The following is a 24,976-nucleotide window of genomic DNA, read 5'->3' as shown; positions in this document are numbered from 1 at the left end:
AGCTGAATGTGAGAGATCAGTGCCAAAGATGGATGGAGTTAAGAGGAAAGAAAAGAAATAACAAATGGACAGAAGGTCGTACACAGTGGCGTACTTAGCATATTGACACCCGGGAGTCCCCCTCCTCTATATAATAAAATATATTTGTAGTAATAATCCACAAGTCACATAACAAGAGTGCACCTAGGCAAAGGCAGCATCTTAAACACTGCAGTGAGCACTAAAACATCAAAACACCTGTTGTAAAACTAAACAAGCCAGTTTAGTACAGATCAATCGTGCACAGTCAATGCTAACAGGAAACCATGCCTTTCATACATACAGAACACAGATACACCGTCACCCTGCATGGAAATATGTAGACAAAAGTTAAACTGAACCGCCAAGAAGCCAGACTCTGCATATAGTGCAACACCACAGAATCAGAAATGCATGTCCCCTAATACTGTGCCAAATATAAAGATAGCAGATAACAATCACAACTTTACAAATTAACAGATGGAAAATAAGAAAATACCATTTTATTGGACTAATCCATTTTTCAATTAGGTTTCAGAGGCCAAAACCTCCTTCCTCAGATCAGGACAGTGTACTGCTGTTAAAGCATCCTGTCCTGACCTGAGGAAGTGGGTTTTGGTCTCCAAAAGATTTTTTTTCCTTCTTTATTTATCATTATATATACATACATAAACATACATATACAGTCAAACCTCGGTTTACGAGTATACCAGTTTGAGAGTGTTTTGCAAGACGAGCAAAACATTCGCAAAATCGGCGCCTCGGAAACCGAGTTTGACTCGATTTACGAGCGCCATCCCCCGCGATCCTACATCCCCCCCGAGCACCGAAATGAAATCCCTTACCCCGACTGGGCACCAGCACCAGGACCAACGCATAGGACATGCCGGTGCCGGAAGATCCTCCCTCTTGCCTGGGCTGGACTGGGCCTTGAGCATTTGCGCATGCTCAAGGCCTTCTGGTCTCGCTCTCTCTGAGATTCTGAATCTGAGAATCTCGGAGAGAGCGAGACCAGAAGGCCTTGAGCATACGCAAAAGCTCAAGGCCCAGTCCAGCCCAGCACAGGCAAGAGGGAGGATCTCTGACGCACTGCCCAGCCCAGAAGAGAGAGGATCTTCGGGCACCGGCACTGGCATGTCCTATGCATTGGTGCTGATGCCGGTGCCCAATCGGGGTAAGGGATTTCATTTCGGTATTCAGGGAGGATGTAGAATTGCGGGGGAGGGGGCGCGATGTGAGCGGGGGGGAGGATGGCGGTTCGCAGGGGAGATGCCAGATCGCAGGAGGGGAGGTATGGAGCAACATCGGTGGCCTCAAGGGGGGGGACTGGAGCAGCGCTGGTAGCCTCGGGGGGGGGGGAAGTGGAATGGATCAAAGCGAGTTTCCCTTACTTCCTATGGGGAAACTCGCTTTGATATACGAGCAATTTGGTTTACGAGCATACTTCTGGAACGAATTATGCTCGTAAACCAAGGTTCCACTGTATAGAAAAGAAAAAGAGAGAACTTCCTCAATTCTACAGGAAATAATAATATCTGGATCAAATGTCCGTTACATAATTAACAAAATTCAATCTACATTAATCCACATTCTGGGAGAGAGACAATTCACATATCAGAGAGATTAATTATAAAGAATAAAAGCAAAAACTTTATAATTTAGTAGTGTTACATCTTCATACTTTTAAGGTATTAGAGATTGTTATTACCTTTTCTTCAAGAAAAAATTGTAATTGAGAGGGCTCAAAAAATATATAGTAATTCTGATCCAAAAAGATCTTACATTTACAAGGATATCTCAATTGATATTTGGCCTCCAATGAAATTACAAACGGTTTCAATTCAAGATGTTTTCCATCTGGTTTGAGTTGCTTTTGAGACGTCTGGTAGAGAATGACACGGGGAAAAAATCTGTCCCCGTCACTGCACTGTCCCCGGCCCACCATCCTCTGCACCGCCCCGTCACCGCCGTTCCCTTTCACCGTCCCATCACCGTCACCGCTATCCCTTTCACCGCCCCGTCACTGCCACTGCCATCCCATTCACCGCCCCGTCACCGTCCCCGCAGCATCCATATAAGCCTTAGTACTGTAATATTTAGCTTATTCCTTTCTTATAAATCAAAGTTCTGGCTGCTGAACTAGAGAAAGAAATGTTCAGCTGGCAGGGCGTTGTTTATAATTTTTTATCAACACAACTAATATACTGTACTACTTTATCCTAAAGCAAAAAATAAATAAATAAATAAATATCATTTTTTTTTCTACCTTTGTTGTCTGGTTTCTGCTTTCCACATCTTCTCATTCAATTCCTTCCATCCACTGTGTGTCTTCTATCTGCGTCTTCCATTTGCTGTTACTGTGCTTCTCCCTTCACCCCCTCCCACAATTGGTCTAGCACCCATCTTCTTCCCTCCGCTCCCCCATATTCTGGCATCTGTCTTCTTCCCTTCCAGCGACTTCTCCCCACTCTGCCTTCCAATTTCCCTTCAGGGTCTGTTCCTCTCTACCCTCTTTCAATGTCTGTTCTATTCCTTTCCACCACCACCCTTCCCTTCCTCCTTTACCATCTGTTCCTTTCTACCACCCTTCTTTCATATCTTTTATCAGTCCCCCCACCATCACTAGCAGTCTCTCTTCTCCCTTACCATGAGCAAATAGAACTTCTGAAAATTGTATTGCTGAGGCATTATTTCTAATGCCTCAGCATTAGACATCAATTTTATAATTCTTACTGTCTGCTCTGATTTCATTCACAATTTGGTTTGTGTTGTGGCTGAGGATTCCATGAGGCATTTAACCTTTTCCTGTCTCTTGAACTGTGATTTCAAGTTGATTCCTTCAATAATGGAGTCTCACGGCAGTAGCAGTTTTCTCTTTTGGGCTCTTTTGACATTGTTTAAAGGATTTCTTTGTCTTCTTTGATGAGGTCACTTCAGAATCTATTTCCAAGGAAGAGAAACTTTTTCCCTTTCACTCCATCATTCCTTGTGTGAGCCGGGAACACGCGGTCCCCGCAGCCCCCACCCGCACGCCGGCTCGATCGTTTAACCAGCTTCCCCTCTCCACCTCACCTTAGTTTGCTGGCTTTCTTTTTTGGCGACCGGCACGCTTTCAAAGAGCCGCGCATGCGTGGCTGCTCAAAGTTCAATCTTCTGCTCTGCTGCAACTTCCTGTTTCTGGTTGGGTCAGAGCAGAAGATTGAATACTGAGCAGCCGCGCATGCATGGCTCTTTGAAAGCGTGCCAGTCGCCGAAAAAGAAAGCCGGCAAACTAAGGTGAGGTGGAGAGAGGAAGCTGGTTAAACGATCGAGCCGGCGTGCGGATGGGTGGGTGGGGGCTGCGGGGACCGCGCGATCCTTGATACCTCACTGCGGTGACAAGACCATTCACCGCTCCACGGGGCGGTGAATGGCTTTGTCCCCGTCCCTGCAGAGGCTGCTATTTTTCATTCCCCGTTTTGGCGGGTTACCCGCGGCTAAATGCAGTAGCCGCGGATAAACCGCCACTGTGTCATTCTCTAACGTCTGAAAACATGTTAATCTTACTGTCCAGAAAGGTCACCTCTTTCAGCCTAAAAAACAGTCTAAGAAGTGCCTCTTTGTCTTGTTGAAAGATAAACGTCACCACAAGAGTAGAACGACAGATTACTTCTTCCACTGAAGTTTCAAGATAAATATGGTCTTAATAAATCACAAAGCTTTAGATGGTTGCAACTGAAGCAGGCTATTCAGAAGGGGTTCCCTGAATGGAAAAATCTCAATAATCAGTATAGTCTGGAGTTCTTATGCTTTCAGGTGGGCTTCCTGGGTCACCAAGCCGCACAGTGGTATAAATTGATAAGTGGATTTAGGGACATCTGGAGCATTGAGATAAAGCATCAAATTACTGCGTCTCAATGACCACGAATTTGGTCTTGGAGAATGAGATCTACAGAGTAATATAATGTAATGTAATGTAATTTATTTCTTATATACCGCTACATCCGTTAGGTTCTAAGCGGTTTGAAGAAAATATACATTAAGATTATAAATGAGAAGTAAGAAGGTACTTAAAAAATTCCCTTACTGTCCCGAAGGCTCACAATCTAACTAAAGTACCTGGAAATTAATAAAGAAGAGAAAATAAAGATGGTTGAAAAAAGAAAAATTAGAGTCTGCATCTATGAGACAAACTTGGTTTTTAATTCTACATAGAGCATTAGATAGCTCTAAGTCTAATAGATGTTGGCATTGTAATCTGGAAACAGGGACTTTAAGATCATTTAATATTCTATTGTCCCTGTATTATGGCCTTTTGGAAATCAATTTGGTCTCAAATCAATTGTTTATTAGAAAACCATGTAGCATTATCATATGATACAATAATGTTCGGTATGTCAATGAGAACAAAAAGTCAAATTTCATCAAGTAACAATAAACTTTTATTGATTATGATAGGAGTCGCCATACAACATATCACCAATAATTGGAAAAATTACAGTAGACTTAACTATACCTTCTGGTGGAATTCGTTGTGCCACATTTACAAAATGGAAAGAACAATTGCCATACAAAAAGGGAATTAGAATAATTTTAAAAAGATTTGGGGGCCATTGACAAGTTATTGCAATGATTAGACACCATTTTCCAATGAAAGTACAATTATACATAGGGGGGAGGGGGGATGGTATAAAGTTCTATTAAAAGTTTAATCAATAGATAAGAATATAATATTTATACGATATTTTTTGATTAAAATATTTGAGGGAAGGGGGTGGGGGTATAAATTTATGTATTTACGATGATATTATAAGGAAATTCAAGTGATGTATACAAGTTTTAACTGAGATATTATTGTGCTCTTGATGTAAGATGGAAAATGAATAAAGAATTAAAAAAAAAAAGTTCAGGAGACTAGGAAGTTCAGAAGAGACAACTGGGGCTGAAGCTTTCTGTTTTGATACTGGAAAAAATATATCCTATGTAAAGGAGGAAGTCTGGTTTCAGGATATTTGAATATTTCTTTCAAAAACTTGTAAAATATGTCTTTGGGAGATATTGTTAGCACTTAAGGAAAATTAAGCATTCTGAGATTCAGCCTTTTCATATAGTTTTCAAAATTTTCCGTTTTCCTGGCAAACAATAATCTGTCCTGCAATATAGTAGCCTGAGAGGCTTGTAAACTTTGAGTTCTCTGATCCAAATTATTAACTTTTTCTCCCCGATCCTTCAATTCTTCCTGAAGTTTATCCAATCTCTGTTCTGGAATATTCACCAGAGGTAAGGTTCCTGCACATAATTTATAAAAAGAGTCTAACACTGTCCAAATAGACTCTAAAGTGATTTCAGCAGGTCTTACCAGAGGAAGGACTGAGAAAAATACGTCCTTCACTCGCTGAAATCTCAGCAACCTTCTCTGAAGAAGTTGTTCCCGCTGAGGAAACCTGAGGATTAGGCAAGCCCTCCAGCTCCATTGGTAACGCAGTCCATCCCTGTGGAACCACCACTATTCCCCAGTCTCGCGGCTGCAGAGGAGGTGCAGTTCCCGTGGAACTAAGCGAGACTTCACTCCTGTGAGCTGAAATCTCCCTCCAATTCGGCTCAGCCGGTACGCCCTGCAGCGAAGATGTCAGGAAACGAGTTATCTCCTCCTGTCTTGTTGAGGCGGATGCTGGCTGCTGGACTGAAGCAGCCGCTCTGCACCGTCTTTTTGGCATACTACCAGCAGATTTAGCCCGAGAACGGGCAGGAAAATTACACACAGCAGGAGAGTACGACTCAGCGTCCTCACTACAGCGCGGCCATCTTGTCTCTCTGTGATTTGGTCTCCAAAAGTTGATAGTCCAATAAAAAAAATACTTTATTTCCATTTTCTATTTATAAAAGTTTATCAATACAGCTACAAAGCAGTGTCGAGCTGTGGCATACTAAACCTAGTGGCTGCAGCTTGAGGCATCCGAAAGTGTGCGATTGGTGACGTCTGCGCATGCGCGAATGCCTCTCCAGTCGGGCCCTGCGCTGTCCGTGGGGGGTGCCGACAGGGAAGATGTGCTGAGAGAAGGAGAAGCGCGTCCTGTAGGCAGTCAGCTGACGTCTCTCCTCCTCCCCAGCATCTCGCGGCACACTTGAAATCTCAGGAGGCACACTAGTGGGTCACAGCACACAGTTTGCAATACACTGTTCTAAAGCAACAAAAAAAAAAAAAAAAAAAATTTTTTTTGCCTACCTTTTGTCATTTTTGGTTTCTGCTTTTCTCATCTTCTCTTCACTCTCTTCTTTCCATCCAGCATGTGTCCTCTTTCTCTGCTCCTTCCATTCCGTGTCTGCACTCTTTCTCCCCCTTTCATTACATTACATTACATTAGGGATTTCTATTCCGCCTGTGCCTTGCGGTTCTAGGCGGATTACAATATAGAAGATGTCTGGGCAATTCCAGTAGAATTACATTACAGGATAAGAGTAGATTTCAGGAACAGTAGAATTATGATACAACAATTTAACAGAATGGTACATAACACAGAGGATAATACATGTCACAGAAGATAAAACATATCACAGGAGATATTATATATCGATTGAATCAAGTTAGATCAGGTGTAGTGTAGAAGGGTTACAGTACCTTCTAAATCACAGACAAGGAGATATAGGTGGGTGTTTCTGAAGGTGTTGATTGGGAACTCGTTGGGAGGAGGTTAGAGTGATGGGAGATATTTTTTGAACAATATGGCATCTTCCCTCTTTCTATCCTTTTTCCATAAATTGTGTATACCCTCCCCCTTCCATCTAGCCCATACCCCTCTCTTCTTTATACCTGATTAATATCAGCTTCACCTCTCTCCATTTTTCTCTCTCCTCTGTCTCCCCCATGCTTTGGCATCTCTTTTTTCTCCTTTCCTTCCTTCTTTCTACCCCATCCCACCCATGATCTGGCATTTGTCTCCTTCCCTCCTCCTCATGCCCTGGCATCTCTCTCCTCTCCTTCCTTCTTCCTCCCCCTCCATGGTCAAGCATCTCTAATCCTTCCTTTCCCTCCCTCCCATATGTTCTGGCATCTTTCTCTCCTCTCCTCTCTTCCCTCTCCCCCAGATGGGTATACCCCCCCCCCCCTCTCTCTCTCTCTGTCAACCCCAGCTGCTAAAAACTTGCCTTCAATCATCAGAAGCCCCAGCCACAACCTTCACAACTTGCTACTCTGGCTGTTGTCAGGCCTTTATCTCTGCCAGTCCCACCTACTTCTGTAAAGGCAGGACCTGGCAGAAAGGAAGGCCCGACGCCGGCAGAGCAGCAAGCTGTGAAGGTTGTGGCAGGGGCTGCTGGAGGGGAAGATGCCAGCCCTGGGAGCACTACCTTATGGGCTGCACCCAGGATGGACCAAACCCCGCACCCCACTTGGAACACCACTGGAGTTAAGAGAACAGATAGAGAACAGCAGAATCAAAGATTGGGACCAAACTAGAAAAACAAAGTTAACAGACCAAAAAGGTAGAAAAAAATTATTTTATTTTCATTCTAGTGTTTGGAATATGTCTAAATTCAGAAAGTACATCTATTGTACAGGAGGAAATATGTTTCTTTCTGTCTTTCTGGCTATCTCTGTTCTGCATGTGTGGCTGCAAGGCCAAGTGTCCGAATATGGATCTGTAGAAATTCGGTGTGTTCAGTTTCTCAGTTGGTGACTATTCTAGGGCTCATTGCGATATTTACATTTTCCTACATATATTGGTGCTGTTATGAAATGATAGATTTGTTCGGTAAGTCCTGGGTAGCTTTTGTAGGGCTAGAAAAGGTTTGAGACAACACCAAAATCAGACATTTATTTGTATGGTGAGTTGTATGGGGAAAAGTCCTGATTCTGCTCTCTACCCAATCCTTGATGATCCAGTGTACAGGGTCTGGAATCATCATTTTACAGGCTACATACTTCCTAAGGAGCTTATCATCCCAAATTAATGGTCTTAAAATCCTGCTACATTTTTATATCAAAAACATTTATCTGGAACACAATATTTACTATATAAGCTACTGCGCAACATTACAAATGCATTACTCAAGGAATGCAGAGAGTAAGGCTACCAGATTTTCAGAAACAAAACCTATATTGGCTGCAGTCGTCATTGGACCCCATGGAACATTTTTTTAAAATTTTTTGGGGAATTATTGTTCATTTTTCTTTGTAACTTATAGCTCTAGTGCAGTGTCATCTTAATCAATAAAAGTGAAAAATTAACTTGATACTGTACTAGAGGTGACGGACACAATCTGATGAGGACCAGCCAGCATGGCTTCAGCAAAGGAAGATCTTGCTTGACGAACTTGTTGCACTTCTTCAAGGAAATAAACAGGCAGATAGACAAGGGTGACCCGGTGGACATCGTATATCTGGATTTTCAGAAGGCATTCGACAAGGTTCCGCATGAACGACTACTTCGAAAAATTGTGAGCCATGGAATCGAGGGTGAAATACTCACGTGAATTAAAAACTGGCTGGCGGATATGAAACAGAGAGTGGGGGTAAATGGACAATACTCGGACTGGAAAAGCGTCATGAGTGGAGTTCCGCAGGGTTCGGTGCTTGGACCCATGCTCTTCAACATATTTATAAACGACCTGGAAATTGGTACGACGAGTGAAGTAATTAAATTTGCAGACGATATAAAGTTATTCAGAGTAATGAAGACGCGGGAGGATTGCGAAGACCTGCAACGGGACACAAACACAGTCGAGAAATGGGCTGCGACATGGCAAATGAGGTTTAACGTGGATTAGTGTAAGGTGACGCATGTCGGTAACAAAAATCTTATACACAAATACAGGATGTCCAGTGCAGTACTCGGAGAGACCCCCCAGGAAAGAGACTTGGGAGTACTGGTCGACAAATCAATGAAGCCGTCCTCGCAATGTGCAGTGGCGGCAAAAAGGGTGAACAGAATGCTAGGAATAATTAAGAAGGAGATCACAAACAGATTGGAGAAGGTTATCATGCCGCTGTACCAGGCCATGGTACGCCCTCACCTGGAATACTGATCCTTACATGAAGAAGGACAAAGTATTACTCGAAAGGGTCCAGAGAAGAGTGACTACATGGTTAAGGGGCTGGAGGAGTTGCCGTACAGTGAGAGATTAGAGAAACTGAGTCTCTTCTAATCTAATCTAATCCTTAGGTTTGTATACCGCATCATCTCCACGTTCGTAGAGCTTGACACGGTTTACAGTAGGAGAAATAGGAAGGAACTACAACAGAGGGTTAGAGGTAGAAGTATGAAGAAAATTTAGAGGACTTGGGATGCCAAGATATAAGAGTTTCCTTGATTCCTAAGTTGGAGGGAGACTTGCATTTTTTGAGAAAAGCCAGGTTTTCAGGTGTTTGCGGAAAACTTGGAGAGAGCTCAAGTTCCGAAGAGGGGAGGTAAGGTTGTTCCAGAGCTCAGTGATTTTGAAGTGGAGGGAGGTCCCTAGCTTTCCTGTGTGGGAAATGCCTTTTAGCGAGGGGAAGGATAGTTTTAATTTGTGGGAGGATCTGGTGGTATTAGGGTTTGAGGAATTCCAAGAAAGAGGGATAAAGGGAGGGAAGATACCATATAGGATTTTGAAAGTTAAACAGGTGCATTTATAGTGGACCAGACCTTACCAGTCACTCTATCCTTCAAACTTTCAAACTATTTAACAGGCAGCCCTTTCTAGCCAACTAACAAACAGGCAGACTAAACTAACAATTTGGGCAGACTTGCACGGTCTATATGTATATGGCCGTTTGGTGGAGGATGGGCTGGGGAGGGATTCAATGGCTGGGAGGGTGTAGATGGGCTGGAGTAAGTCTTAACAGAGATTTCGGCAGTTGGAACCCAAGCACAGTACAGGGTAAAGCTTTGGATTCTTGCCCAGAAATAGCTAAGAAGAAAAAATTAAAAAATTTAAATTGAATCAGGTTGGGCAGACTGAATGGACCATTCGGGTCTTTATCTGCCGTCATCTACTATGTTATGTTACTATGTTAACTAACTAACTACCTCTATCCTTCCAACTTTCAATCTCTGACAGGCAGACTTTCATACTATCTAACAGGCAGACTTTTCTAGCTCACTAACGATCAGGCAGACATAACTAACTAACAAATATCTAAACTAACAAAAAAAAAATAAATTTGAAAATGGCAGGAAGAGCAAGAAGCAACAGGGCTACAATCAAGATCAGCAGCCCAGTCACCGAAGGGATCCAGGGGATGGCCACGTTCCACGTACAGATGGAAGGAGAGCCAGGATGGAGGACAGAGGTCTCTGTACAGACCGAGGCCATCCCCAAGCAGTTGACTACAGTCTCCACACAGACAGAAGAGATGGATCAGCTAGACGGAGACATCTTGCAGGAGCTGAGGAGCCTGAGAGAGGAGGTAAAGCGCGTGAGAGACAAAGTCATCCAGGAGTTGACCCAGGTCACCGAGCAGGAGCTAGACAAGACCATCCTCAGGACGCCCAAACTGTCCGAACCTGCAACCCTGAAACTAACGATTGGGGTACAAGAAGAGGCTGGAGATGCTGACTCCTGGCAGCTGGTAACTTCCTCTACCGGCAAACGTAGAAGACCTTCCTCTTCCTCTGTCTCTTTCTCTCGTTCACAGGGCAGTTTAACATCGACCCCACTAATCATCTTGAGGAACAGATTCCAGCTGTTACAGGAGGAATCTGCCAATGAGTTACAGCAAATTGTCCACCAGATGATTCCAGTTCTGGAGACAACAGATCAGCTCTCCCCAAAAAAGTGCAGAGTGGTAGTCATTGGGGATTCCCTGCTGAGACCAGAAATGCAATCAAGAGAGGTTTGCTGTCTGCCAGGAGCCAGTGTCCGAGATGAAACTGCCTGCCTAGACAGAATTATCAAGCCCCATGACCATGTCCCCATGCTTCTCATCCACGTTGGAACGAACGACACTGCCAGGAACACCACGGAGAACATATCTGTAGACTTTGGAGCCCTAGGTGAGAAGCTGAGGAGGATGGAAGCGCAGGTGGTCTTCTCCTCAATCCTCCAAGTGAGAGGCAAGGGAAGAGCCAGGGAGGATTGTATCCAGAGGACAAACGACTGGCTGCACGGATGGTGCAGGGAGATGAACTTCGGATTCCTGAACCATGGAGATGCACTGCAAGGACTATAGAGTCCTGACGGACTTCACCTGACCAGAAGGGGAAAGAACGTCTTTGGACACCGACTAGCCCGCCTACTTCGTAGGGCTTTAAACTAGATAAGTTGGGGGAGGGTACCCACTCACGTGCTGGCGCAAGTAACCAACTTGGCGAGGTAAGTTGCCAATCCATTTCTCAGTCCGAGGTAAGTACACACTGCATTTCCAAGTCGGAGGTAAGTACACACATTGCAAACAGTATTATAGGAGTCCAATTAGCTCAAGCAGGAATATCTACACAGGGACATAGCAAACATAAGGTATGGAGGGCTATGTACGTTAATGCCCACAGTTTGGGCAATAAGATTCTGGAATTAGAGACAGAAATGAGGAACGCCGACCTAGATGTGGTGGCGATATCCGAGACTTGGTTCACGGACTCCCATGGATGGGATATGGCTATACCGGGATACAACTTACTTTGGCGGGACAGAGAGGGCAAAATGGGAGGAGGGGTAGCACTATACACTAAAGAGGACATCAAAGTTACCAAAATCGCAGATGTCAAGTACACCGGGGAATCCCTCTGGGTGAATTTGGCTAGGGGGAAGGACAAATGCCTGTATCTTGGTGTAGTATACAGACCTCCAAGACAACAGGAGGACATGGATATAGAATTAGTCGAAGACATTGAGAATATCACTTTGCGTGGAGACACAGTATTGTTAGGAGACTTCAATATGCCTGATGTAGATTGGAACAATCTTTCCGCTAAGACCAGCAGCAGCAGGAAGCTATTAACCTCTATAAAGGGAGCGAGACTCAGACAAATGGTATTAGAGCCCACTAGGGATCGGGCGATACTAGACCTAATACTCACCAACGGAGAAAGTGTCACAAAGGTCTCGGTAGGCGATACGTTGGCCTCCAGTGACCACAACATGATATGGTTCAACCTCAGGAAAGGTTTCACTAAGTCAAGCACATCAACCAAGGTCCTCAACTTTAAGGGCACAAACTTCGAAAGCATGGGAGATTTCGTCCATTGGGCACTGCAAAACCATGCCGAAACAGATAATGTAGAGGTAATGTGGTCAACTCTGAAATCAACCTTACACGAAGCAACCAAGTGCTACGTCAAATCAGTAAGTAAACAGCGAAGAAACAATAGACTACAGTGGTTCTCTGCGGAGATCTCAGACCTCATAAAAAAGAAGAAAAGAGCGTTCATCATCTACAAACAATCAGGGAAGCGAGAATCCAAGGAAGACTATCTGGCCAAGTCTAAAGCGGTCAAAACGGCAGTCAGGGAGGCCAAACTCCGAATGGAGGAGAACCTTGCGAAGAACATCAAGAAGGGCGATAAATCCTTCTTCCGGTATATTAGTGACAGAAAAAGAAACACAGATGGGATAGTACGCCTTAGGAAACCCGAAGGGAACTATGTAGAATCGGACTCAGACAAAGCCAAACTTTTAAATGAATACTTCTGCTCGGTCTTCACTTGCGAGGCGCCGGGATCCGGCCTTCAGCTGCCAACGAGGGAAAACTCGGAAGACCCATTTCGAAATTTCGAGTTTACACCCAGCAGTGTCTACGAGGAGCTATCAAGACTCAAGGTGAACAAAGCTATGGGACCGGACAAACTACACCCCAGGGTGCTCAGGGAGTTGAGTGACGTCCTAGCGGAACCATTATCCGTGCTCTTCAATCTTTCCCTAAGAACAGGAAGAGTCCCATTGGATTGGAAAATAGCTAACGTCATTCCACTCCACAAAAAGGGATGCAGGACGGAGGCTGAGAATTATAGACTGGTGAGTCTCACATCGATAGTGAGTAAACTTATGGAAACACTAATCAAACACCAATTGGATACGATCCTGAACGAGGAGAATCTACGAGATCCCCATCAACATGGTTTTACGAAGGGAAGGTCCTGCCAATCAAATCTGATCAGCTTCTTTGACTGGGTAACAAGAAAGCTGGATATAGGGGAGTCCCTGGACGTCATGTACTTGGACTTCAGCAAAGCGCTTGATAGTGTCCCACACCGCAGGTTATTGAGCAAGATGGGTTCGATGGGACTGGGTGAAACATTAACCGCATGGGTTAGGGACTGGCTTAGAGGTAGACTTCAGAGGGTAGTGGTAAACGGTACCCTCTCCGATATGATGGAGGTGATCAGATGAGTGCCGCAGTGCTCGGTCTTGGGCCTGATCCTATTTAACATCTTCGTAAGAGACTTGGCTGAGGGGCTTCGAGGTAAAATTACATTATTCGCCAATGACGCCAAATTATGTAACATGGTAGGCAATCGCACAACAGATGAAAGCACAGTGCCCGACAAAAGCTCAATGCTCGACAGTATGACGCAGGACCTACTCCTCCTGGAGCATTGGTCAAAGACTTGGCAACTAAGTTTCAATGCCAAAAAATACAAGGTCATGCATCTTGGCAGCAAAAATCCATGCAGGATTTACACCCTAAATGGTGAGATCCTAGCAAGGATTGTAGCAGAACGTGATTTGGGGGTGATCATTAGCGAAGACATGAAGACTGCCAATCAAGTGGAGAAAGCTTCATCCAGGGCTAGACAAATCATGGGCTGTATCCGTAGAAGTTTCGTCATCCGTAAGCCCGAGGTCATAATGCCGTTGTACAGATCCATGGTGAGACCCCATCTGGAATACTGTGTATAATTCTGGAGGCCGCATTATCAAAAAGATGTGCGGAGAGTTGAGTCGGTTCAGCGAATGGCCACCAGGATGGTCTCAGGACTCAAGGATCTCCCATATGAGGAATGACTGGGTAAGTTGCAGCTGTACTCACTCGAGGAACACAGAGAGGGGAGACGTGATCGAGACATTCAAATATGTCATAGGCCGTATTGAGGTGGAAGAGGATCTCTTTTTCCTTAAAGGACCCACGGCAACAAGAAGGCATCCGTTGAAAATCAGGGGTGGGAAATTTCATGGCGACACCAGAAAATATTTCTTCACCGAAAGGGTGGTTGATCGCTGGAATAATCTTCCACAACAGGTAATTGAGGCCAGCAGCGTGCCAGATTTTAAGAAAAGATGGGATTGGCATGTGGGATCTCTTCATGGAGGTAGTTAGGGGGTGGGCCATTAGTGTGGGCAGACTAGATGGGCCGTGGCCCTTTTCTGCCGTCATGTTCTATGTTTCTATGTTTCTAAAATAATGAAGGGAATAGACTTAGTAGATAAAGACAGGTTGTTCACCCTCTCCATGGTAGAGAGAACAAGAAGGCACTCTCTAAAGTTAAAAGGAGATAGATTCCCAGAGAATGGCAGAAAACTGGAACACTCTTTCAGAGGCTGTTATAGGGGAAAACACCCTCCAGGGATTCAAGACAAAGTTATACAAGTTCTTGCTGAACCAGAATGTACGTAGGTAAGGCTAGACTCAGTTAGGGCATTGGTCTTTGACCTAAGGGCTGCACGATGGACCACTGGTCTGACCCAGGAGCGGCAATTCTTATGTTCTTATTAAAAAAAAAAAAAAAAAAAAAAGTTCTATGAGGACCAATGACGACTGCAGCCAATATAGAGTTAAGCTATCCTACTGGCACTCTGAGGATCCTCTAGATAAAGAAAAATTAACAAAAGGATAGAGTGTTATATTATTATACATCCCACTGTGCCTTTGAAGGTTTTGAGTGCTGTTGACTGATCTTCTAAGTGGCCATAATACAATTGCCAGAAATTGTGGTAAGAGCAGACAGTTTGGCTGGTTTTAAGAAAGGTTTGGACAAGTTCCTGAAGGAAAAGTCCATAATCTGTTATTGACAAAGGCAGGGGTGAAGCCACTGCTTGCCCTGGATCGGTAGCATGGAATATTGCTACTCCTTGGGTTTTTGCCAGGTACTAGGGACCTGGATTGGCCGCCGTGAGAACGGGTTACTTGGCTTGTTGGACTATTGGTTTGACCCAGTAAGGCTATTCTTACATAGTAACATAATAGATGACGGCAGATAACGACCCGAATGGTCTATCCATTCTGCCCAACTTGATTCAATTTAAATTTTTAAAATTTATTCTTCTTAGCTATTACTGGGCAAGAATCCACAGCTCTACCCGGTACTGTGCTTGGGTTCCAACTGCTGAAATCTCCGTCAAAACCTACTGCAGCCCATCTACACCCTCCCAGCCATTGAAGCCCTCTCCAGCCCATCCTCCTCCAAACGGCCATATACAGACACAGACCGTGCAAGTCTGCCCAGTACTAGCCTTAGTTCAATATTTAATATTATTTTCTGATTCTAGATCTTCTGTGTTCATCCCATGCTTCTTTGAACTCTGTCACCGTTTTCTTCTCCATCACCTCTCTCGGGAGCGCATTCCAGGCATCCACCACCCTCTCCATAAAGTAGAATTTTCTAACATTGCCCCTGAATCTACCACCCCTCAACCTCAAATTATGTCCTCTGGTTTTACCATTTTCTTTTCTCTGGAAAAGATTTTGTTCTACGTTAATACCCTTCAAGTATTTGAAAGTCTGAATCATATCCCCCTTGTCCCTCCTTTCCTCTAGGGCAGTGGTTCCCAAACCCTGTCCTGGGGGACCCCCAGCCAGTTGGGTTTTCAAGATATCCCTAATGAATATGCATGATAGAGATTTGCATATAATGGAAGCGACAGGTATGCAAATCTCTCTCATGCATATTCATTAGGGATATCTTGAAAACCCGACTGGCTGGGGGTCCCCCAGGACAGGGTTTTTGGAACCACTGCTCTAGCGTATACATATTTAGGACTTCCAGTCTCTCCTCATATGTCTTCTGGCGCAAGCCTCCTATCATTTTCATCACCGTCCTCTGGACCGCTTCAAGTCTACTTACATCCTTCGCCAGAAACGGTCTCCAAAACTGAACACAATACTCCAAGTGGGGCCTCATCAATGACCTGTACAGGGGCATCAACACCTTCTTCCTTCTATTGGCTACGCCTCTCTTTATACAGCCCAGCATCCTTCTGGCAGCAGCCACCGCCTTGTCACAGTTTTTTCGCCCTTAGATCTTCGGACACTATCACCCCAAGTTCCCTCTCCCCGTCCGTGCATATTAGCTTCTCTCCTCCCAGCATATATGGTTCCTTCTGATTATTAATCCCCAAATGCATTATTCTGCATTTCTTTGCATTGAATTTTAGTTGCCAGGCATTAGACCATTCCTCTAACTTTTGCAGATCCTTTTTCATATTTTCCACTCCCTGTTCGGTGTCTACTCTGTTACAAATCTTGGTATCATCTGCAAAAAGGCACACTTTTCCTTCTAACCCTTCAGCAATGTCATTCACAAACATATTGAACGGGACTCCACTACTCACCTTTCCTTCCTCTGAGCGACTTCCATTAACCACCACCCTCTGGCGTCTGTTCGACAACCATTTTCTAACCCAGTTCACCACTTATGTTCTTAATTAATGAAGGGTAACTAGACAAATGTACCATGAGGTGGTACTGTTAATAATTTCTCAGCTCTGTTGAACTGGTTATGTTGTACATATGGATAACAGCTATATTCCCAAAATATTTCTTTGGGCAGCTAGCAGAAAGTTTTAAAAAGTACAAGGACAATTGCGTGCCAGATGTTGGCTTAAAAACTCTGACCTCTGCTTGGCAATAAAAACAAAACATGGTGTTGTCAGATCTGCTCTATGGTGTCTGAACATCGGCTTTATATCAATGTGATTCTTAGTTTGAATGCAATTTGTGGGAGAATTAGCCTAACAAGTGCAATCACTAGTGAGATCAGTGATTGTACTTGTTAGGTGAACACAGACTAATTGAGTTGCCCCATGCTCACAACTGACTACCCCAGCCCCTCAGGGATATCCTCAAAGACAGGGATAAAGCGTGGGAACAGGACTTTGGCTAGGATCATACCCCAATATTCACAGCAATTTAAGGGGCAGGAGAAGCTCTGGGCCACCCAGCCTCAAAACTGAGCAGCACTATACCAGGCAGTGTTGTTGAATATCACCTCTGACCAGCCCCAGAAAAAGTGGTACTGGGAATAGCGTTAGGGAGGAGATGGGGGTTATGCAGATGCCAACACCCACATAGCTAAGCAGGTCATTAGAGGACACCCCAAAAGCTATCCTATATTAACCCACTTAGCTTTGGGGGCTCTGGCACTGAATGTTGACTGGAACCTACATAACTGATTTGATCCAGAAAAGCCTCCCCCCCCCCATCTACCCCCTTCCCCCAGCTCATGGGAAAGAAAACCCTTCTCCTCTCCTAGAAATGGGCCCCCACCATCTACCCCTAACATCCCAAGTTGTAGGTAGGTCCCCCTCTGGGCTTTCCTGACTTCCCTGGTAGTCTGGGGGGGTCACTTGGGGCAGACGCAAATCCCCTTCACTCCTGCCCCTTGCTGTGGACCTTTGTAAATGGCTGCCATTGATCTCTTGTGGCAACTCATGGTACTTTGTGTAGTCCAGTAAGCTGTTGTTAGAAGTCATGGCAGCCATTTTCAAAGGGAAGTTGCAAGGGGCAGGATCAAGCAGCATTTACTCCTGCCCCCCAAAACCCTCAGGGACCATCAGAGAAATCAGAGGGGGAAGAGGCAGGGGTGGGGAGGATCTTTTTTTTTCTTTAGGAGGCCATGAAAGGAATTTTGGGGGGGGGGGGGGAGCATTCCTAGACCAAATTAATTATGAGGGTCCCAGCTGAATATTGGACAAGCCTGCATAAGCTCTGGTGGCCAGCCTCCTAAAATTAGCTCTTGAATATGTAAAAATGTACAGTGCTGTGTACGCCTTTCAGCACTCTACAAATGATAAATAGTATATAAGAATATAAGAATAGCCTTACAAGGCCAGACCAACGGTCCATCAAGCCCAGTAGCCCGTTCTCAAGATGGCCAATCCAGGTCCCTAGTACCTGGCCAAAACCCAAGGAGTAGCAACATTCCATACAGAATCTCGAAGAATAGCAAGATTCTAGAATCCCAAAGAGTAGCAACATTCCATGCTACCAATCCAGGGCAAGCAGTGGCTTCCCTCATGTCTTTCTCAATAGCAGACTATGGACTTTTCCTCCAGGAACTTGTCCAAACCTTTCTTAAAACCAGCTACGCTTTCCGCTCTTACCACAAAGCTTAACTATTCTCTGAGTGAAAAGTATTTCCCTGTAACTTCATCGAGTGTCCCCTAGTCTTTGTCATTTTTGACAGAGTGAAAAATTGATCCACTTGTACCCGTTCTACTCCACAAAGGATTTTGTAGACTTCAATCCTATGTCCCCTCAGCAAATCAAGCTGGCACGGAGTGGACTGTGATCCTGCCAAATTGGGTTCAATTCCCACTGCAGCTCCTTGTGACCTTGGGTGTCACTTAACCCTGCATTGCCCAGGTACAAAACATAGATTGGAGTCCACTAGGGAGTGACAGGCACCTGCATATAATGGGTGTAGCACTCCTCACATCTAGTAGCCCGTTAGAGAGGAGGAGATAGTGGATGCTGTGGATAGACCATTTGGCCTTTATCTACCATCATATTTCTAGTTTCTATGATTAAAAAAAGCCAACCATCACCAGCTGAGGATGAGGGGAATTGTATCCAAAACACAATTTAAATGCGAAGATAGTCCCTTTCTGGCATTTTGAAGGATTTGAAAACCTTATGAGCATAAGTCAGTGCTTCCAAGTCCACAATGGAGGCATTCCAGCCAGCCAGGTTTTCAGGCTCTCCGCAATGAGAGATTGGCAGTATATGCATCTTCATTGTGGATATTGTGACCACTTGATGGGCAGGGGGTGAATGCCCAGCTACCTGACACACAGTCAATATTCTAAGAGATTGAACTGGCCAGAAACGGCTGATCTTTGGAAGTAATAGCTCAATATCAGCAATGACAGCCAAACTCCCAGGGCTTATGTGTCAATATGAAAACACAGTGAATAAGTGCTGGACATCGCACTAATACCATTCAAACAGATGCCTGCTGCTGGCTGAATATATCAACAATTGCCAAAGCAGCAGAATTAAGCTTCACATTAAATATAAATTTTTAAAAATGACAACTCTGTTCATCAGCTCTGTACTCTCCTCTCACCTGACATGCTGGAATCGACAATGCCCTGAAAGGTGGGCCCATATTCATATCCTCTCAAATGTAACTCTTTGTAAATGTCTCTTGCTGAAAGCCGTAAACTGGTGTCAGAATCACAGTCTGCAGCTACAGAAACACCGAGATGATTCTGAAGGTTTTTAAAACTGTTTTCTTCCAGCACGCTAATTTTCCCTGAAAGAGGACAAGAACGAGACTTAACTTCTACAGGATAAACATCTTGTATATAAATGAACTGGAAAAACCATTCACCATCACACTACAAACATCTCTCACAACACTGGTCAAAAAACAACATAAACCCTTCCTAGCACAAACACATTCCACAAGACTGAGACAGAAGAAATACCTCCCTCTAGAAAAGAAACATCCAACCTCTAAACAACAAACACCTCCCACAGAGAAGAATATTCACACACTCTAGAAAACAAACACTTCCCAAGAAATGCTTCCTCTAGAACAGTGGTTCCCAACCCTGTCCTGGAGGAACACCAGGCCAATCGGGTTTTCAGGCTAGCCCTAATGAATATGCATGAAGCAAATTTGCATGCCTATCACTTCCATCATATGCAAATCTCTCTCATGCATATTCATTAGGGCTAGCCTGAAAACCCGATTGGCCTGGTGTTCCTCCAGGACAGGGTTGGGAATCACTGCTCTAGAAAACAAATGCTTCCCATAAGATTACGACAGAAGGAACAACCCCCTCTAGAAAAGAAACACTTCCCAAAAGACTGACACAGAAGAAACAAACCCCCCCCCCCCCCCCGCTAAAAAACAAACCCTTCCCACAAGACTATGACAGAAGGAACTCTCTCTAGAAAAGAAACACTTCCCAAAAGACTGAGATAAAACAAAATGCCTCCTCTAGAAAACAAATGCTTCCCACAAGAAGATGACAGAAAGAACAACTCCCTCTAGAAAAGAAACACTTTCTACAAAACTGAGACAGAAGAAATATCAAACCTCTAGAAAACAAACACTTCATACAAGACAAAGAGAAGAAATATTCACTCTCTAGAAAACAAACAAATCCCACAAGACAGATAAAATAAGTGCCTCCTCTAGAAAACAAATGCTTCCCATAAGATTACGAAAGAAGGAACAACTCCATCTAGAAAAGAAACACTTCCCAAGAAATGCCTCCTCTAGAAAACAAATGCTTCCCACAAGACGACAGAAAGAACTCCCTCTAGAAAAGAAACACTTCCCACAAAACTGAGAAAGAAGAAACATCCAACCTCTAGAAAAGAAACACTTCATACAAGACAAATATTCACTCTCTAGAAAACAAACATGTCCCACAAGATTGAGATAAAATGCCTCCTCTAGAAAACAAATGCTTCCTACAAGACTACGACAGAAGGAACAACTGCCTCTAGAAAAGGAACATTTACCACAAGACAAAGAGAAGAGATAATTCACTCTCTAGAAAAGAAACATTTCCCATAAGACTGAGACAAAAGAAATGCTTCCTCTAGAAAACAAATGCTTCCCACAAGAGAACGAGAGAAGAAACAACTTCCTCTAGAAAAGAAACACTTCCCACAAGACTGAGACAAAACAAAATGCCTCCTCTAGAAAACTAATTCTTCTCATAAGACGACAGAAAGAACAACTCCCTCTAGAAAAGAAACACTTCCTACAAAACTGAGACAGAAGAAACATCCAACCTCTAGAAAACAAACACTTCATGTAAGACAAAGAGAAGAAATATTCACTCTCTAGAAAACAAACACGTCCCACAAGACTGAGATAAAATAAATGCCTCCTCTAGAAACAAACACTTCCCACAAGACTACGACAGAAGGAAAAACTGCCTCTAGAAAAGAAACACTTCCCATAAAACTGAGACAGAAGAAACTCCCCCTAGAAAACAAACACTTCCCACAAGACTATAACAGAAGGAACTCCCTCTAGAAAAGAAACACTTCCCAAAAGACTGAGACAAAACAAAATGCTTCCTCTAGAAAACAAATGCTTCCCACAAGACGACGACAGAAAGAACTCCCTCTAGAAAACAAACACTTCCTACAAAGCTGAGACAGAAGAAACATCCAACTTCTAGAAAACAAACACTTCATACAAGACAAAGAGAAAAAATATTCACTCTCTAGAAAACAAATACGTCCCACAAGACTGAGATAAAATAAATGTATCCTCTAGAAAACAAATGCTTCCCATAAGATTACGACAGAAGGAACAACTCCCTCTAGAAAATAAACACTTCCCACAAGACCAAAAAGAAGAAATATTCACACTCTAGACAAGAAACACTTCCCACTAGAAAAGGAACATTTCCTACAAGACAAGGAGAAGAGATATTCACTCTTTAGAAAAGAGACACTTCCCATAAGACTGAGACAGAAGAAATGCCTCCTCTAGAAAACAATACTTCCCACAAGACGACAGAAGGAACAACTTCCTTTAGAAAAGAAACACTTCCCACAAGACTGAGACAAAAGAACCATCCAACCTCTAGAAAACAAACACTTCATACAAGACAAAGAGAAGAAATATTCACTCTCTAGAAACAAACACGTTCCTCAAGACTGAGATAAAATAAATGCCTCCTCTAGAAAACAAACGCTTCCCATTAGATTATGACAGAAGGAACAACTCCCTCTAGAAAAGAAACACTTCCCACAAGAACAAAGAGAAGAAATATTCACACTCTAGAAAAGAAACACTTCTCACTAGAAAAGGAACATTTCCCACAAGACAAAGAGAAGAGATATTCATTCTCTAGAAAAGAAACATTTCCCATAAGACTGAGACAAAAGAAACATCCAACCTCTTTAAAACAAACACTCCCCACAAGATTGAGATAAAAGAAATGCCTCCTCTAGAAAACAAATGCTTTCCACAAGACTACGATGGAAGGAACAATTCCCTCTAGAAAAGAAACACTTCACGCAAGACTGAGACAGAAGAAACACCCCACCCTCTAGAAAACATTGGTGTCCCACAAGACTGAAGCAGAAGAAGCCCCCATTCTATATAACACAAACACTTCCTACAAAACAGACAGAAGAAATGCCCCCTCTAGAAAACAAACAAGACTGAGAGAGAACAGACCTCAACCTCCATAGCAGAAAATCCACCCACGAGACTTAGCCATGAAAAATAGTCACTCTCCACAGCACAAACATCCGTCACAGGACTAATCTGGGAATAATACTCACCACTTACTGTCAAGGTCCCATTTTCAGAAACATTGAAGAATCCAGATGCTGACAGAAGTTGGACTTCCAACTGAATCAAGCCTGTAAGAGATCAGACTTGGGTTTCATAGTTACATGTTCATCACCTTCCTTAAATCTCGCTGTTTCTATCCTGATTTGCTCTTTACACAAAAAACTAGCATCCTCCCTCTAAGTCCCAGACGCAGCTTTATTCCCCCTCCCCTCCTCAGGGGTGGAGACCCTTCATCTTCTCCTCCCCCTCCCTCTTTTTAGGGTACAAGACTTTTCTTCCCCTCCTTCTCTCATGGGCTCAAGACCCTGCTTTCAAGTTTCAAGTTTATTAAAACTTTTTTTATACCGCTAATTCAAATTTCTAAGCGGTGTACAGCTTTAATAAAAGAAAGCTTTTAAAACACAAATAAAAATTGGTGTTAAAATATTACAGTAGACTTTTAGCATAGGACACATATACTGCCTACACACAATTTCGGAAGTAGAGTTGAATTACAATAATTATAACAGAGCACACTTAAAGGTTAAAACAATTGGTGGGGAAAGGGACTCCCCCTCTTTCAGGGGTCCCAGACCCTTCTTCTGTCAAACTCTCTCAGGAATTCCAGGACCTACTTCCCTCATACATTCTCTCTCAGGGGTCCCAGATCCTGCTTCCATCACACACTCTCTTTCAAGGGTCTCAGACTATGCTTTCCTCATACTCCTTCTTTCAGGGACACAAACTGCTTCCCTCACACTGTCTTTCTGAGAGATACAGCTACTGCTTCCTTCACTCTCTCTCTCTTAGGATTTACAGACCTTCCTCTCCCCTCCCAATTTACAGGGGATCCAGACCTTCCTTTCTTCCACTTCCCTCTCGCAGGGTCCATCCAGATCCTGCTACCCTTACACACACTCTTTCTCTCAGGGGTCCCAGACCCGGACTCCCTCTCACACTCTCTCTGAGAGAGACAGACTCTGCTTCTCTCACATTCTCTCTTTCAAGAGTCTCAGACCTTACTTCCCTCATGCTCCCTCTCTCAGGGACAAAGACCCCTCTTCTATTACTCTCTCTCTCCCAGGGGTCCCAAACCTGTTTCTGTCATATAGTCTGTTTCAAGAGTTTCAGATCTTGCTTCCCTCACACTCACTCTCTCGGGATTAACAAACGCTACTCTCCTTCCCACACACACATACACAATTTAGAGGAGATCAGCAGTAGACCTCCCTTTCTTCCCTCTCACATGGCCAAATCCTGCTTCCCTCACAAATACACGTACGTTTCTTTTCATTCTTTGTTCATGACGCACAGTTGGACCTTATTACTAAATCATGGGCCCCTTTTCCAAAGCTGTAGTAGCGATGTTGCTGCAGTAAATGCACCATAGCCCATAGGAATTGAAAGGGTCCTTATGGCTAAACTCCAAGGTTCAAATAGGCGGGTCTGGGTTCTCCTGGAAACATTGGATGCAGGCAAGCATTCGAACATTAGATGATATTATATCTAATGGGAAACTGCTGGATTTTTCACAACTGCAACAAACATTCGGAATTTCAAAATCATAGATGGTTGCAGTTGAAGTAGGCTATTCAGAGTGGGTTCCCTGACTGGCAGAATCTTAAAAATCATTATAGTCTGCAGGTCCTATGCTTTCAGACAGATTTGCTGGGGCATCAGGCCACCCGGTGGTATAAATTAATTTCTGAATTTTTGAATAAGAAACCAAAAAATAGTCTTAGGGACATTTGGAGCATCGAGGTAAAGCAATATATTTCTGCATCTCGATGGCCACGAATTTGGACTTTGAGGATGAGATGTACAGCGTCAGCATCTATGAGACAGACATGGTTTTTCTTATTACAAAGAACTTTTTGGATCCCCTTTTCGTTTATAAAAGTTAGATAAGAACATAAGAATTGCCCCTGTCGGGTCAGACCGGAGGTCCATCGTGCCCGGCAGTCCGCTCACGCGTCGGCCCCTCAGATCTAGGACCTGATAGTGCTCATACCCTAAAACTGTCATACGCTTTTCGCTTATGTCCTGTAGAGTAACCTTCTATCTATACCCTGTAATCCCCTTCGCTTCCAGGAAGTCATCCAGTCCCATTTTGAAACCCAGTATTGTACTCTGTCCTATTACCTCATTTGGAAGCGTGTTCCAGGTTTCCACCACCCTCTGAGTGAAGAAAAACTTCCTTGCATTCGTTTTGAATCTGTCCCCTTTTTTGATAATACCCAGCATTCTGTTTGCTTTCTTTGAGGCCGCTGCACATTGCGCCGCTGGCTTCATTGTTGTATCCACCAATACCCCCAGGTCTTTTTCTAGGGTGCCTTTCCCCAGCACCCTTCCTCCCATCGTATAGCTGTACATGGGGTTCCCTTTCCCCATGTGCAAGACCTTACATTTCTCCACATTGAAGCTCATCTGCCATCTTTTTGCCCAACTGTGTGCTTCAATGTGGAGAAATGTAAGGTCTTGCACATGGGGAAAGGGAACCCCATGTACAGCTATACGATGGGAGGAAGGGTGCTGGGGAAAGGCACCCTAGAAAAAGACCTGGGGGTATTGGTGGATACAACAATGAA

General features: G+C 43.9%; 1 protein-coding gene across 1 annotated transcript in view; it reads right to left on the bottom strand.

Moving 5' to 3' along the window:
• FASN (fatty acid synthase) overlaps positions 1-24,976 on the bottom strand; it is a 217,557-nt gene that overhangs the window by 85,702 nt on the left and 106,879 nt on the right. The window contains exons 18-19 of the mRNA XM_033960321.1: positions 22,397-22,477; positions 19,197-19,385 (exon numbers count right to left, since the gene is read on the bottom strand). Coding sequence (XP_033816212.1) covers positions 19,197-19,385; positions 22,397-22,477 — 270 coding nt within the window. The remainder of the gene's footprint in view (positions 1-19,196; positions 19,386-22,396; positions 22,478-24,976) is intronic.

The sequence above is a fragment of the Geotrypetes seraphini genome, chromosome 10 (genome assembly GCF_902459505.1).
Source record: "Geotrypetes seraphini chromosome 10, aGeoSer1.1, whole genome shotgun sequence".
Taxonomy (NCBI): domain Eukaryota; kingdom Metazoa; phylum Chordata; class Amphibia; order Gymnophiona; family Dermophiidae; genus Geotrypetes; species Geotrypetes seraphini.
Note: the sequence above shows the minus strand (reverse complement) of the source record. Positions and strands in the feature narration are given on the sequence as shown.